At 40.0% G+C, this 16,264-nt stretch overlaps 1 protein-coding gene across 1 annotated transcript in view; it reads right to left on the reverse strand.

The window, feature by feature from the left end:
- Positions 1 to 5,663: 5,663 nt before the first annotated feature.
- LOC113121634 (gamma-aminobutyric acid receptor subunit rho-3-like) overlaps positions 5,664 to 16,264 on the reverse strand; it is a 34,458-nt gene continuing 23,857 nt past the window's right edge. Inside the window, exons 5-10 of the mRNA XM_026292306.1 lie at positions 15,272 to 15,354; positions 14,982 to 15,119; positions 14,017 to 14,169; positions 13,593 to 13,654; positions 13,283 to 13,414; positions 5,664 to 5,966 (exon numbers count right to left, since the gene is read on the reverse strand). Of these exons, the coding sequence (XP_026148091.1) occupies positions 5,664 to 5,966; positions 13,283 to 13,414; positions 13,593 to 13,654; positions 14,017 to 14,169; positions 14,982 to 15,119; positions 15,272 to 15,354 (871 nt within the window). The remainder of the gene's footprint in view (positions 5,967 to 13,282; positions 13,415 to 13,592; positions 13,655 to 14,016; positions 14,170 to 14,981; positions 15,120 to 15,271; positions 15,355 to 16,264) is intronic.

Genomic DNA, 16,264 nt, shown 5'->3' on the forward strand with positions numbered 1-16,264 from the left:
CTCTTCCTCTAAGCACACCTGCTGAACTAAAGCCAACAGCTCTAACAGATCATTTCTGTCATTCTCTGGGCTAGGGTTGAGCTCCTTTCTAAAGCAGCACCCCATCTTCTTCAGCCTAGAGTGAAAATAAGACAAAAAACTGCTATGGCCACACACAAAGAGCCTACACAACACAAGACAAAAACAGTAATTTCTCACAGCTAGCAGCAAAAAAACAAACTCTACTACTACTACAAATTTTATGTTGCATCGCGGTCTCAATGATAAGAGTTGGACATTTTTTATTCGATGTGGACAGGTCTTCCACCCAATCATGCAGCAGAAACAAGACCGAGCAGCAAGGCACAAGTTTAGCACGTGTTTCGATTACACATTACCACCCACTTGTGATATAACTTTGCTCTAACAACTCATTCTGTAATTGTTTTGACAAAAAGCACGGACAGCCAATTATAATGAAAACAGTGCCACGCTGAACCATACATGCACACAGCACAGAGTGTGGAGGAGCAGCCAGAAGCAGCTCACATGCTAATGTTTGGGGTGCTGTTGCTTTGTAAGCCAGTACATCAGGAGCGGGAGCCTGATTAAAGAGAAGATGAACAGAACAGAAAATGCTGACGACAACTCAAGTGTCAGTGTTAAAACCCCCAAACGGATACAGCCCAGGGATCAAAAGACGAGTGCATTGTTGAGAGCAAGGGTCTGAGGACTTTAGTAGTGTGGAGATATTTCTGAAATTTAATGTCCAACCAGAAGCAGAGTAGCATACAGTGCAAAACAGAGACATATATTTGGCAATAATATACAAATGTTCTACTAAAATCAGGTAATAACACAAACCTTACATTCCCTGACCCAAGCAAGTGTTGGTGGTCCCCTAAAACAAAAGTGGCACTTGCTGCACAAAAACAGACCTATTGTATTTATTTGGAAGGGACCAAAGAATTTACTTTCTGTTCTGCTATGAAATGTGAAAGCTTTAATATTTTAGTTACAGATTCAAAATTTACAAATTAAGATTTTGTTTTATTCATTTGGAGTTGACCAAATTTAGTGTGTTCTGTAACACTTAGTTTATTATATAATTATTTATTTGAAACAGTTTTATAATCTTCTATGCCATGTTCGGTTTAAAAAGAAAATAACATAAAAATCTAAATTAACCTTATATCTACGCGTCACTTAGGAATAATAGGGAACCTCTAAGTTTGACTGCAAAAGTGCTTTGGTTTATATATATATATATATATATATATATATATATATATATGTGTTCTGTTCTTTATGGACTGATATCAAAAACAATTATTGTGATTAGATCTTTTCCCAGTTTTATTTCCTCCCCATTTAAAAGTTTTGTCAGTGCTTCAACATCTGAACAGAAAGCACCCAGTTGTGAACCAGACCGGCTCACCCAGCGGAGCCGACACAAGGTAATGTCATTTCAAGGTAACCTGTCGTTTCTGTCATGCATTACACAATAGTATTATTGTTTAAAAATACAAAAGTCTATTTTATCCAATTACTCGAGTAACCACTGAAATATTCGGTAGAATACTCAACTCCAAAAATAATCGATAGCTGCAGCCCTAGTTTTTATATTTCTTAACTGCATAAAGATCCAAAGGCACCAGTGTGTTGTATGCTGTGCAAATTATGAAGCATGTTGGAGATAATTCTGCTGTGTGGTTAGATGTTCCTTTTCAGACAATTTGTCTGAGCAAAATCTGTCAATGAAGGTGACTACAAACAAGATGTGTTGTTAAAGTACCTGGTAGAAGTAGTAGTATCCAGGACCCAGCGCTCCAAATGTTAACTCTACGTTAACTAGGTGAGTTGGATACAATGAATTCTGGTGAGACGTCATGTGACTTGGGCTGTAGCTAACTGTGCAGGACAGGTACTGCCACTTGTGGATGGTCTGGGTTGACACTGGCAAGGGGAGAAATGGAGAGAAGGAAATGGAGTCACACCACCAGCTGGCATGATATGGAAACACTGCACCAACTGGATTACTCAATATGGACTGAAACTGCAACCATCCCATACTGCAGTTGGCCACCCATCAAAACTTTTTTTTTTAAATAATCAATTAAGTGTGGAGTATATAAACTTCTTTAGTAGAGCACCAAAATCTTCAAATGTTTAGTTATACAAATAGCTGAGTGGTCGCAATTTATATCCTTAACTGACTTTCTTAAGCTCACCTTTTCTTCCATTGGGCCCACTCATTACTAAAAACAACTGTGACCTAGTTTTATCTGAATGGCTTGATTCGCAGGTTTTGACGCTGGGCCTTTCAGCCTTATTGTATGTTTTTTTTAAACATCAGTTTTACATCTTTTACACAGCCACAAACTAGAATTTTTCTCCACCTCTACAGATACACTTATTTTAACTGCACCACTTTTGGAACTAAGTCCTGGTTATCAATGGATGAGCTTTGGAGCCTACTGTTTTTATAAAGGTTCTCTACAAATGAAGTTTAACTATTTTTATTATTATTATTATTTTATTTATTATTATTTAATTTTTTTAATTTTTTTTGCAAGTGCATAGCTTCTTGTATAAAGCAGATGTGAGACTTGTGTTCATGTCTATGCCAGACACATGTTCACTTACGCATTGTTTTGTTAACAAAGAGCACAAAGAAATCTACAGAAATCTATTCTTTTTCTTCTTCTGCGCAAAAACCTTCAATTTGATCAAATTGTGATAACTCGCACACACATTGTCGGATTTCAATTGGACCGATTGATGAATTGTATTGCTAACTGCTAACGTTAATTTAACGTTAGCATTAACGCTTGTTAGTTTAACGCTAGTTAACGCTAGCTAAAGTTAAGAGTTCCCAAGGATGTGGCACCAAGCTTGCACAGCATGTTATGTTTCTAACACTCAAAATATAACTATGCCTTTGTAAAAGCGACTAAATACTGGAATGTGCAGTAAAGTCAATGGCACAGTTTTGCCAGCTAACGTTAGATAACACGCATAAATCGAACAATAACAGTGGCGAACGGTTTACCTGAGGCTAATTAACACTAGCTAAAGTTAACATTAAAAAGCTGATATATCTTAACTAACTTTCTGTGAAAAACAAACTGTGTCTGCGTTGTTTTCCTTCATTTTGGCGCAGGAACTCACCAGTCACCTCTCCTCCGTGTGGTCAAGCTTGATTTCTGGCTTTGCTGGTGCTGTGTTTTTGTGGATGTGTGAATTTTAATAGCTCTTCCTTTGCGTCCACAAAACCCCAACACACACGAATGCAGTTTAGTTGCCATAGAAACCTAAATCACAGGTAAGCATTGCAAATCGGCCGACACTGTGTGTTTTGCTTTTTGCAGCGCGCCTGCGTACAGATTGTGTTTACTCTTTTTTGCAGAATGTTTGTGTGTTAGGTTCACTGTGAAAAAGAAAGTAAAAGACTGGCTGTGTCTGCCAAACAAAAAGGTTGTTTAGGAAAAAGCTGTTATACAATACAAGCAAACACCTTCAATAAACTTTTAAGTTATTTCAAATTCCCATAAAATATAAGTAATCAAGATTACTGTGAAATATCCTCAAGTAACTTAAAAACACAAAATACATCTGAAATGAGTGTCACAGCAAGAATGAAAGGAAAGGTGGACAAGACAGTGGTGAGACCAGCAGTGTTGTCTGGTTTAGAGACAGTGGCACTGAGACAAAGACAGGAGGCAGAGCTGGAGGTAGCAGAGCTGAAGATGTTGAGGTTCTCTCTGGGAGTGACGAGGATGGATAGGATCAGGAATGAGGACATCAGAGGGACAGCTCATGTTAGATGTTTTGGAGAAAAAGCCAGGGAAGCCAGATTGAGATGGTTTGGACATGTTCAGAGGAGGGACAGTGAATACATTGGTAAAAGGATGCTGAGGTTAGAGCTGCCAGGAAGGAGGCCTAGAGGAAGACCAAAGAGGAGGTTCTTGGATGTAGTGAAGGAGGACATGAGGATAGTTGGTGTGGGTGTGGAGGATACAGAGGATAGGGTTGAATGGATGATGAGGATTCGCTGTGGTGACTCCTAATGGGAGCAGCCGAAAGGAAAAGAAGGTCTGGCTGACATCCCTGCACCTCCTGTCAATGTCCCAGCATTTCCAATATTCCTGCTGTCTGTATCAGTAGGTCAATCATTCCTGCCAACGCCACCGTGGTTCATGTTCCTGCTCCTGGTCACAGTGAGTCGACTGACCCTGCCGACGCTGCGGCATCCCCTGCTCCTAGTGTCTCCAGTGTTCCTGATCACCTGGGGGGACTGCCATCCGGGACATTCCCGGAACTATTAAAGATCTTTGTCTGCATCAAAGAACTTTGTCTCCACCATAGAAGATAACTGCATATAAGTATTTCTAAATTATACTTTAGTACTTGAGTAAATTTAGATTTATCATCTGTCAATAAATGAAGAATTAATATTTGAGGAATATTTTTATTTCTCTTCAGGCATTTGGCTGCTTGAGGGGGTGGGGTCTGATCACTATCTCAAAGAGTTAGCCATTCAGATGTAGGGGTTAAGAGCATTAGCATTTGCCATCCTGTGTTTTGTAGTGGATGTGCCTGCAGTGTCTGTATATCTAAGACACACTGGTGCAGAATAGAAACAACCTTATGTGAATTATTATTGGTGAAATTATTGACCAGTTGCTATCACATTGACTGATCTCCATCTACTGTAAGTTACTTGGTTAAACAAAAGACAAAATGAGATTTTTGAAAATAGATTTTAAGAAAGTAACAATAGAAAACTTTTGTTAATTTCTTTTGGGAAATAAATGTTATATTGACTCTGATAAGTCAGTGGTATAACACATTTCTTTGCAGAAATTCTCAATTTTGAATGTGTGAGCTACAAAAACAACAACAAAAAAAACTCTACTCTGAATCAATCAGAATTTCAATGCACATAAACCCATAAACATGGTTTTAAAAGTAAAATATTTAATTTAGTATTATTTACATGTCACAGTAAAGTGTTCAGGTAATTCATTATCACATCTATATATTCCTATAGAGTCTAAAAAATGTTTGAATCATCAAATAAAGTATATTAATCACATATAAAGTCACAGAAAGGGCAACGACATTTTTGTCCTTGGTGGCAGAATAGCTACAGTCAATTGTACACCCTTATGAATAAGATAAAAATGAGAAAATTTTAATTACATGAACAGTAGTAGGTTGGTTCTAGTCATTCATCAAAAGAAGGGTGCTTTTCAAAAAAGTGCATTTTCATATCAGTTTGATAAAAACTCCCTGTAGCTAAGGGAGCTAACTGTCAAAAATACAAAGTTTGAGTATTAATTGTATAATGATGCATAAAAATAAGAGTCACACAACAGTTATTTAAAAAAGTAAATCAGGTCCATTATTTTCCATATTTCTTTGGGGTTTCAACTCAACTCAACTCAGTCCCATGAGACACATGGCGGGGTGATGGTGTGCACTAACAGAGTTCCTATTCAAGCTGAGGGAGCTCAGTCTCTCTCACAATGAAGCAGGATTAGTGATGAAGATGGAGCTGATTTTGTAAATACAGACTCCTGTCATCAAGAGAGCCCCTTGGAAAAGAGGAGTCCTCCAACTTGCTGACTGACATGACACACGGACCACAGCGGAGTTCATGAAGAATTTGTAGTACTGGATCAGGAGTACATGCTCCAGTAGATGGTGTTAAAGAGCAGGTAGGACAGAGGGAACGCTAGACGAGAGTACGAGTCAATCATGTAGCTGTTGCTGACCAGCAAGTCCACGTTTTCTCTCACTGAACGCTGTCGGCGAAGACGAGTTCCCTCTGTGGGGTGGATGTCTGGGCTTTCAGTTGGAGTGGTGAGTGGGTCAGAGGTCAGGGTTGGAGCCATCCGAGGAAATGGAGTCAGTTCAATGTCATTATCGTGAAAACAACCATCAAAGGCCATCGCCTGGCTGGCATTGAAGGTGGATGGGATCTGAAAAGGTAGAGAAAGTATTTCAGAGGCACCCAGCATGTCAGTACAGGTTATACTGTGTATTGTTTACATTTGGCATCCAGTTTAGTATACAGTGGGTACGGAAAGTATTCAGACCCCTTTAAATTTTTCACTCTTTGTGTCATTGCAGCCATTTGCCAAAATCAAAAAAGTTCATTTTATTTCTCATTAATGTACACTCAGCACCCCATCTTGACAGAAAAAAACAGAAATGTAGACATTTTTGCAAATTTATTAAAAAAGAACAACTGAAATATCACATGGTCATAAGTATTCAGACCCTTTGCAGTGACACTCATATTTAACTCACATGCTGTCCATTTCTTCTGATCCTCCTTGAGATGGTTCTGCTCCTTCATTGGAGTCCAGCTGTGTTTAATTAAACTGATTGGACTTGATTAGGAAAGGCACACACCTGTCTATAGAAGACCTTACAGCTCACAGTGCATGTCAGAGCAAATGAGAATCATGAGGTCGAAGGAACTGCCCAAGGAGCTCAGAGACAGAATTGTGGCAAGGCACAGATCTGGCCAAGGTTACAAAAGAATTTCTGCAGCACTCAAGGTTCCTAAGAGCACAGTGGCCTCCATAATCCTCAATGGAAAAAGTTTGGGACGACCAGAACTCTTCCTAGACCTGGCCGTCCAGCCAAACTGAGCAATCGTAGGAGAAGAGCCTTGGTGAGAGCGGTAAAGAAGAACCCAAAGATCACTGTGGCTGAGCTCCAGAGATGCAGTAGGGAGATGGGAGAAAGTTCCACAAAGTCAACTATCACTGCAGCCCTCCACCAGTCGGGGCTTTATGGCAGAGTGGCCCGACGGAAGCCTCTCCTCAGTGCAAGACACATGAAAGCCCACATAGAGTTTGCCAAAAAACACATGAAGGACTCCCAGACTATGAGAAATAAGATTCTCTGGTCTGATGAGACCAAGATTGAACTTTTTGGCGTTAATTCTAAGCGGTATGTGTGGAGAAAACCAGGCACTGCTCATCACCTGCCCAATACAATCCCTACAGTGAAACATGGTGGTGGGAGCATCATGTTGTGGGGGTGTTTTTCAGCTGCAGGGACAGGACGACTGGTTGCAATTGAAGGAAAGATGAATGTGGCCAAGTACAGAGATATCCTGGAAGAAAACCTCTTCCAGAGTGCTCAGGACCTCAGACTGGGCCGAAGGTTCACCTTTCAACAGGACAATGATCCTAAGCACACAGCTAAAATAACAAAGGAGTGGCTTCGGAACAACTCTGTGACCGTTCTTGACTGGCCCAGCCAGAGCCCTGACCTAAACCCAATTGAGCATCTCTGGAGAGACCTGAAAATGGCTGTCCACCAACGTTCACCATCCAACCTGACAGAACTGGAGAGGATCTGCAAGGAAGAATGGCAGAGGATCCCCAAATCCAGGTGTGAAACACTTGTTGCATCATTCCCAAGAAGACTCATGGCTGTACTAGCTCAAAAGGGTGCTTCTAGTCAATACTGAGCACAGGGTCTGAATACTTATGAGCATGTGATATTTCAGTTTTTCTTTTTTAATAAATTTGCAAAAATTTCTACATTTCTGTTTTTTTCTGTCAAGATGGGGTGCTGAGTGTACATTAATGAGAAATAAAATGAACTTTTTTGATTTTGGCAAATGGCTGCAATGACACAAAGAGTGAAAAATTTAAAGGGGTCTGAATACTTTCCGTACCCACTGTAGATCACACAAAAAACATGCTGAAAAAACCTTTTTATTAATCTTTACACAGCTTTGGATAACACATGGTACTGTGAAGAACCTTTTTGTTTGTGTGTACAGCTGCTATAGTCAATGTTTTTATACTCACAATGGCTCAAATCATTACTGGTATTACTTATGTAACTAGGAATCAGTACAACCCTTTTCCTCTAGAGATCCTGGTTGCAGACAAGATAATGAACTGCTGACCTAGTCAGAAAATAGTTGATATTAACCTGAAGACGTTACCCTTATCAGGTTTAGGGTTAGAGTTATGGGTCAGGATTAACACTGTGGTTGACAGTCTTAGTTGCACTCTGCCTTCTTTATTTGTACCTAGCACTGTCTCTGAGACAGGATATGTATGTACTGAGATCTCATAATTGGTGACATAACTTTTAAAGTCTCATATATGAGGTACTGTAACTCAAAAGACAAAGTTTTTTATCAGCTCCTCTTTCCACTGAGTCTCCTTTCTCAAAGCAGAGGCTCAGTATGTGGTAAATTAGGCATCAAAGCAAATTGTCTTTCAGCCTCTCTCACCTGAGCATGTTCCCCAAAGTTTACCTTACCATTCAGATGAAAGAGATCAGTTCCTACCTTTTGCCATCATTAAGTCAGAATATTTCTGATTAGCATCAATTCCTTTGTTCATAATGATGCCAGAGACATGTCACATTTTCCAATCATTCTCGCAATTATAAAATAACAGCTTAATCACCAGCCACAAATTAAAACAACCTGCCTAATAATGTGTAGGTCCCCCTAATGCTGCCAAAATAGTTCTGAACGCCATGAATCATTCCTGAACAAATTTTACAGGATGACAGGTCACATTATCCTGCTGAAAGAGACCACTGTGTCAGAAAATGCTACTTCCATGAAGGTGTATACTTGATCTGTAGGCATCAGCCATGTGAATGCCCAAGGTTTCCCAGCATAGCTTTCTTCAGAACATCACACTGCCTCAACCACTTAAATGTGATTCATCTGACCAGACTTTTTTCTGTTGCTCCATGATCCAATTCTTATGCTCACATGACCATTGAAGGTTCTCTCAGTAGTGGGTACGTCAGTGTGGGCACTCTGCAGCTATACAGCCCCATAGACAGTTAGTTCTGATGCACTCTGTGTTTTGACATCTGTCTATTAGGTATTCAGCAGTTTGTCCTACTGTTAACTCTTCTCCGGTACTAAAACAGACAGACAAGCCTCCGCTTCCTGTGCACATCAGTGACCCTTGAGCGCCCATGACCCAACTGTCAGTTCACCAGTTGTCAAACCTTGACCCACTTTTGGTAGGTACAGACTGATGTATACTCTGAAAACCACACAAAATCTGCTGTTTCCGAGATGCGATGACCCGGACTTTGTTAAAGTCACAGAGATCCTTATATTTGGCCATTTTTCCTTCTTCCTGTTATGCACTTCAACTGCGAGTGGTCTGAACAGTGTACGATGTTGAGGTTCTTTCAGAAGATAGAAACTGGCAGTTTGTAGACAGTCTCAAGTAAACCATAGACATAACTGCAAGTTTCCATTCCAAAAAAGCCCACAGCCTCTTTTGAGCATGGTGTTATGGCATTTCCATCATGGCTCTTGATGAGTACGCCATAGATTCCCAATTGTCTCCATCATATTGGAGTACAAGTCCATCCTCTGTGCATAGACTCTACTAGGTTGTCTATGCACAGCCTTGTGCTTTCACAACCTGGCTGCATTGCCCCTGTGGAAATTCTCCAGTGCTGAGATCTCCAAAAGGAAGTCCAAAACAGTATCTCTAAACAGTCTATTAAAGGTGTCATACTTACTGCTTTCATGTTTAAGAGTCATGATAAACAACAGGTTGTGCTGCTTTCCTTTCACCATCACCTTAAATGTACTGTGTCCTTTCATTTCAGTTGACTGCCCATTATGTTTTTAGTGGCATACTTTAACCTTTGAATGGTTGAGGTTTCTTTGAGCCCAGCCTCATAACTAGCCCATGTGTCACTTTTAAATAGTGCCAATATCCCATTGACAAGCAATTTATCATTTTCCACTGCCCCTACAGTCTAGACAGGGTGTCTGTTTTTGAAGACTAGGCTGTCATCTTCATCATCTGACACCTTCTTTATATTTCACTAAAATCAATACTGTTATCTGTTTCCTCCACAGTGTTTAATTGATGTCCTTTCTTGTCTTTTGGAAAAAACATATTTTAACATAACTTTTTTTAGCACTTTGAACATGTTTTACCACATTGTGCTCAATGTACTGGAGCACAATGTACTGTACTAATGGCTCACTGCTCAGTGTGTGGACAAACATCAATACCTGTTGCCATGCTAGTTCACTTGTTTGACATATCTTGACTGTAGTTTCCAATGTGAGTTGTGTTTCCATAACGAGTTCCCTCAGAGTCTCTTCTCCTTTATTCCAAACCTGATTAATACATAGATTATTAGAATTATAGATCAATCATGTTGTTACTCTTAAATTTGCTAACAAATCTTTTAAAGTTTCTTTTTTAATCAACTCCAGTCCAAAACCAAAAAAAAAAGTATGAATATATGCTGCAAGGGAACCATCAGATCCTTGCATTTCAGAAGCTGAACTGGAAAAACTTGCTGATTATTCCTGGGAAAATGTTTAAAATAATACATCAATCAAATAATAAATGAATCAGCTTATTATTTTAGATAAATGAAATTTCATCTCAAATATGCTCCTACATCAGAATAATGATGTGAAATTAAAACAGAAAAGAATTATAAACACTGTGTATTAGTTAGCAGGGTGATTCCAATGTTTTTGGTCACATTGTATGTTAAACACAGTAATGACCAATTTACAATGAATGGAAAAGGCATTTCTGCCCTCAAAATACTTCATCTCTTGGATAGAAACTGTTATTTACTTTCATTCTATTCCCATTATATGTGATGACTTGATCTGAACATAATCTGCAGGCTGCAGGTTGGCGGCAGAAAGGCTTGGATTAATTTCTGGGTCTGTGGCATACCAGTGGTGTGAAACAGGACACTGTTTCTTGCCCTGTCAGTGACCACAACAACTGGTCTACATATTTTCTGGTCTGCAGTGTAGGGGGAGAATAATGGATGGAAATGAGAAGGAGAAAAACATCACTCTTAAAGGTAACCACACCTACAGCACACTGTTAGTGAACACCGACCAGTAAATACTTACTAAAGGACCATTCACATTTTTTGAGCCTAGAGGGCACTATTTGTTAATCTATCATACCAGGACCTAAACATGCCTTTTGCTGCACTCTGCATTATGGGGGTGTGATACTAATACAGTTTTTTGGTATTTCAATAAACATAAGTAATAATATACTTAACCATCATTGTAGTTTAACTGTTTTATATTGACAGAATAATAAAAAAATGTTAAATAGATTGCATGCTGGAAAATCTTATATCATTTAACATTAATGTCCTGAGTAATAGTTTTTCATATACAATAATTTATAGTCAGAAATTGTAAAATTAAATTGTAAAATTGAAAGTCAGCCGCCTCAGGAGAAAAAGTCATCTCTGCCCTTTTCTGATCTCACTTTCTCCCCTTTTATATAGAACCTCTGTGTCCAGTGACCAGTCAAACTTGTTGTCCAGGTGCACACCTAAATATTTGGCTGGCACCACTTCAACGTTTGCACCAAAGATGTTGACTGGATAAACAGGGGGTGGAGAACTTACAAAAATCCACTACCATTTACTTTGTTTTAGACGTGTATAGTAGGGAGGAGTCCAATCAGTGAAGGATTTTATCAGACCTCTGTACCCCTCTTCCTGTCCATTCCTTATACATGCAACAATAGCAGTATCATCAAAATACTTATATGTGAAGAACTGAATTGTATGCAAAAGTTTGCTGTGTACAGCATGTACAGAATTGGAGCCAAAACAGTACCCTGTGGAGCCCCTGTGCTGCTTAGAACTTTAACAGTTTCCCAGCCTGATGAGAAAAGCATGTAGAGGACAGCATCATCTACACAAATGTGTTCTTTGTAAGCAAACTGCAGGGGATCTATTGTGTGTTTGACCTCGAGTCTCAGTAGGTTGACTATCCTCTCCAGGATCTTCATACTACAGAATTTGAGAGCCCTGGCCTGCAGTCATTTAAGTCAGCTGAACAGTTTACTTTAGGGAAATGTGAGGGCCAATGAATGGCATTCGTGCCCCCATCATTCAGGAACTGCCTCAAACTCTGGCCACACTACAGAGGAGGAGGAACCCAGGGCCCACTGCACAAGTGTAAGGTCTGACAATAACTCTGACGATTACAACCTGTTACCTAGTCAGGGTACTGCTGGCTATGACTTGGAGATCTACATGGCCCTCCAAGGATATGCCATCTCAGACCATCACTAACCCACCACCACATTGGTCACGGTTGATGATGTTACAGGCAGCATAATTTATCACGGTGTCTCCAGACTCTTTCCTACCTGTCATGTGAATGGGGCACCAATGGTGGATCTGCCAGTTCTGGTGTTCTCTGTCAAATGCCAGTTGAGCTGTATGGTGCTTGCTGGGAGGTCATACTAAAGGATGTAAGGCCCTCATGCCACCCTCAATGCATCTGTTTTTGACAGTTTGGTCAGAATCATGTCCATCAGTCTCCTGCTGGCAATCATTTTTTAGGGCTCTCACAGTGCTCCTCCTGTTCCTCCTTACACAAAAGAGCAGATGTCAGTCCTGCCCTTCCATAGCCCTGTCCAGCTCTCCTGGTGTAAAGGCCATTCTCCTGGTATCTCCTGCATGCTCTTGAGACTGTGCTTGGAGACACAGCAACCCTTTGTGCGACTGCATGTAATCACGTGCCATCTTGGTTCTGCCTCATGCTACCAGTATTGATAAGGACATTAGCAAAACACAAAACTTGCAAAACTTGAGAAGAACCCATCAGGAAGGATTAGGAGAGTGCATTTGTCTGTGGGCAACACATGCAAAACCCATTCCCTTTCTGGGGGTTTTCTAGCTTTTGCCTCTCCATTGCATCTGTGGTTGAGCCATAAACACTTGTGCTTCCTAGATGGACAGATTCCTTAAGTCTAATTGACTTGGTGTATTCCTTTTTTAGCAGTTTATTTTATGGTGTGTATATGTTTATTGGTTGCTATATGCTGCCTGGGATTGTGTACTGATTTTGATTTTAACATTGTTTTAAACTGTTGTTCAGATTATTTACTGTAAATGTGTATGCCTATTAAGAGTGATGTTTTTTGGTTTTTTTTCCAACCATGATTCCATCCTCTGCATTGCAGACCACTAATTGCACATGTGGAGCAGACCAGTTTTTGTGGCTCATGAACCACTGAAACGGCAGGAAACAGTGCCCTCTACAGTGTCTGGCCTCTGGCCTGTACTGGAATGCCAATGACCAAAAAATATTCCCAGACTCATCTTCTTGGTGACAGTTTTTGGTGTGTGCTCTCATGTAATGTCTATGTTTCACCACTAGAGTGAGACATGAAATAAAATCTGAATTTCCTCTTGTTCTGTCCCTGTTTTGTTTTTGTGTTTATGTGGTGTCATAATCCCCTTTGTCCCCTGTGCTGACCTTCCCCCTCTTCATCTTCCTCATCTCCTCCAGTGTAGTGCAGTAGTTCACCGCCGCATACTCAATCACAGACAGAAAGACAAACAGAAAGCTTGTCCACAGGTAGATGTCTACTGCTTTCACATATGATACCTGGACAACAAAATAGACACATGCATAAACTCATATATAATCTGAGGTTTTCTTTTTCATATAAAAGTCAGTGATATTCCAGAAGCTATCAGAGGTTGCTTTGGGAGTTTGAGAGCTGACGTCAACACACACTGACTTGCACAGAGGTCTGTGTATCCCACATAAACACAGCTATTACCTGAGGCATGGAGGAGGACACTCCTGTGATGATTGTGGACATTGTGAGCACTGTGGTTATACCTGTAGGAAGAGAAAGCAGAGGTGTGTCTTTATATAATAGCACATTTGTTTTAACACAAAACATAAACCGACATTTGGAGATCTGCATGTTGGTTCCTTTATAACACAGTGGAGGTTTTACAATTACTGTATCGCTTATAAATATCATTTACATCAGAATTTAAAGAACAGGAATATTTTTTTAATAATAATAATTAGTACAGTATCACCTGCAAAAAATTTGCATCCATGGAGTGTAAATTCCTAATTCAGTGATTAGTAGCAAGGTTTGTACTGCTGCTGTTTTTAAGGCCACTGGCCCCACTTAATGTTAAGTTAGAGTTCAGTCTGTACTAGGTACGGTTAAGATCAGATTAACATACCCAGAGAGACTCGTGCTGGAACAGCCCTCCTATCGATCCAGAAGGACACCCAAGAGAGTACAACCATTAACATGGTGGGAAAGTATGTCTGCAGCATGAAGAAGAAGATGTGCCTCCGCAGGATGAAGTTAATGAAGAGACGACTGTACCAACCTTACAAAGAGAGACATGGAGATGCTGATTTTGAGCATCTCATTCAAAAATCATAGATATTACTCCACTCCTCTAGTTTCAGTCTTTCCACTAGATGTTTGATAAGTGAGGTCCAGCACTGATGCTGGATAACAAGGTCTGGATCATAGTCAGTGTTTTTGTTCATCCTAAGAAAATGTTGGTCGGTTCTTTTCACACCACACTGGGAAAAATCATTTCTCTATGGAGCTACTTGTGAATTGGGGTCATTGTCAAAGAGAAAAAGGACAAACACAAAATTTGGGCACAAATTGTATTGTCTATAACAGTGGTGGAAGCTCACATACAGTATATCCTACTTAACCTTACAGTTGCTCTAGCTTTGGTTTATGTAATTATGTAATTTGTAATAAAAGCAAGCTGTGTGTATTTTTAGTACGTAAAAGTCAGTATGCCTGTCGCATGGTTACTCAGACGTACACAGCATTGTGAGCTACAGTCACAAAATAAGCAGCAGTGAGCAGAATAATGATGTATTAGTGAGTGTAAACCCTAGAGAGTCCTCATCTACTCGTCCTGATATCTTCTCTCAGTATTAGGTATTTAGTTCGAGAAGTGTTTCCTTTGATTATCTTTGACAATGCAAGGAGTCCACTGGACAACAGAGTCAGACTAAAAATATTTTTTCCCCCTCGTTATTAACCCTGTCGCTAGTGGAACCACATGTGACAGCTGAGCTGCTTTGAGATGATTTGATTTATGTATGCACCTACAGTCAAGCCCGAAATTATTCATACCCCGGGAAAATTCTGACACTACAATAACATACATACCAGTGCTGCTGTAGAAACCCAAACCACTGGAAGCCTGAAAATGCTCAATGAAGAACTGAGACAAGACGATTTCATCTGTCCTCAGAGAGTCATTCCCATTTTTCCAGTATAGCATGAGGTCGTTCTCATTATATGCATCTACACAGAGAGACAGATGGAGAGATAGAGGTGGTGATAACTGAATGGAGATTCATTAGTGGGTTTTAATCACTTGTCTACCTCATTATTTGTTACTGCATTTGCTACACTATAAAGAACGTTAATTTGTTAATATGGTGTATGTGTCTCACAGCTCTCCAACTCCAGTGAGCAGTTCTGTGTGTCTAGAGGGAAGCTGCTGAAGTCCATCGAGCAGAGGGCTGTAACAGTGACCCTGAAACACAGACAAGAGATTACATTTATTACGTTCTCAACAAACCTTTAACCTCCGTATTTAACGTCTTCTTTCCTGCTCTCTGTCATTTTCTTGTCTTCTCAATTTCAGTTGCCTTTATTGGCAACTATTGAAATACAGTTTGTTTGAAAATATGTCTCCAGGCAAAGGACTTGGCATTTTAGAAGGGTGTGGTTTCCTGCTCCTATGATCAATAATTTATTTAACAATGGATCCCAGTGTGTGGCACAGTGAGGCAGTGTGTAACACTGTTCTTCCTCCCACAGTCAAAACACATGCAGTTTAGGGTTAGGTTAATCGGTGACCCTAAATTGCCCGTAGGTGTGAATGTGAGTGTTTGTCTGCCTCTATGCATCAGCACTGTGATAGACTGGTAATCTGTTCACCTCTCACCCAAATTAATTTCCATTAGCAATAATTAATAAAAACCAACTGCACACAATCCCTGTAACAGCCAGCTCTCTCTGCCATGGCTGGTTTGTGTCTCGGTCTGGATGCTGTTGCTTGTTTTGTACATTTCCTTCAGTTCCTGGAAGGCAGGGATTGCATTACTGTAATTGGGTGCACCTGGATAGTCCACTCAGAATGCATTATGCTTATTCCACCCCCATTCCTGTTGGCTCTTACATCATCCCTGGCTCTGCCCTCACACCATATGTTGGGTTTGTTTGGTTTAGTTTAGTCGTCTTCATTTTGCACTAAACAACATTACAATGTTCAATGAAACTCTATGTAGAAAGAGAGAAATGTATTTTTCTGAAATCATCAACAACAGCAGTAACAAGTCACGTGTCCTGTTTGCTACAATGAGTAGATTAACAAACCCTCCGTCTCCATTGCCATTGGAACTAATTTCAGCTTCTAAATGTAATGAATTTGCATTATTCTT

The sequence above is a fragment of the Mastacembelus armatus genome, chromosome 20, assembly GCF_900324485.2.
Source record: "Mastacembelus armatus chromosome 20, fMasArm1.2, whole genome shotgun sequence".
Taxonomy (NCBI): Eukaryota; Metazoa; Chordata; class Actinopteri; order Synbranchiformes; family Mastacembelidae; genus Mastacembelus; species Mastacembelus armatus.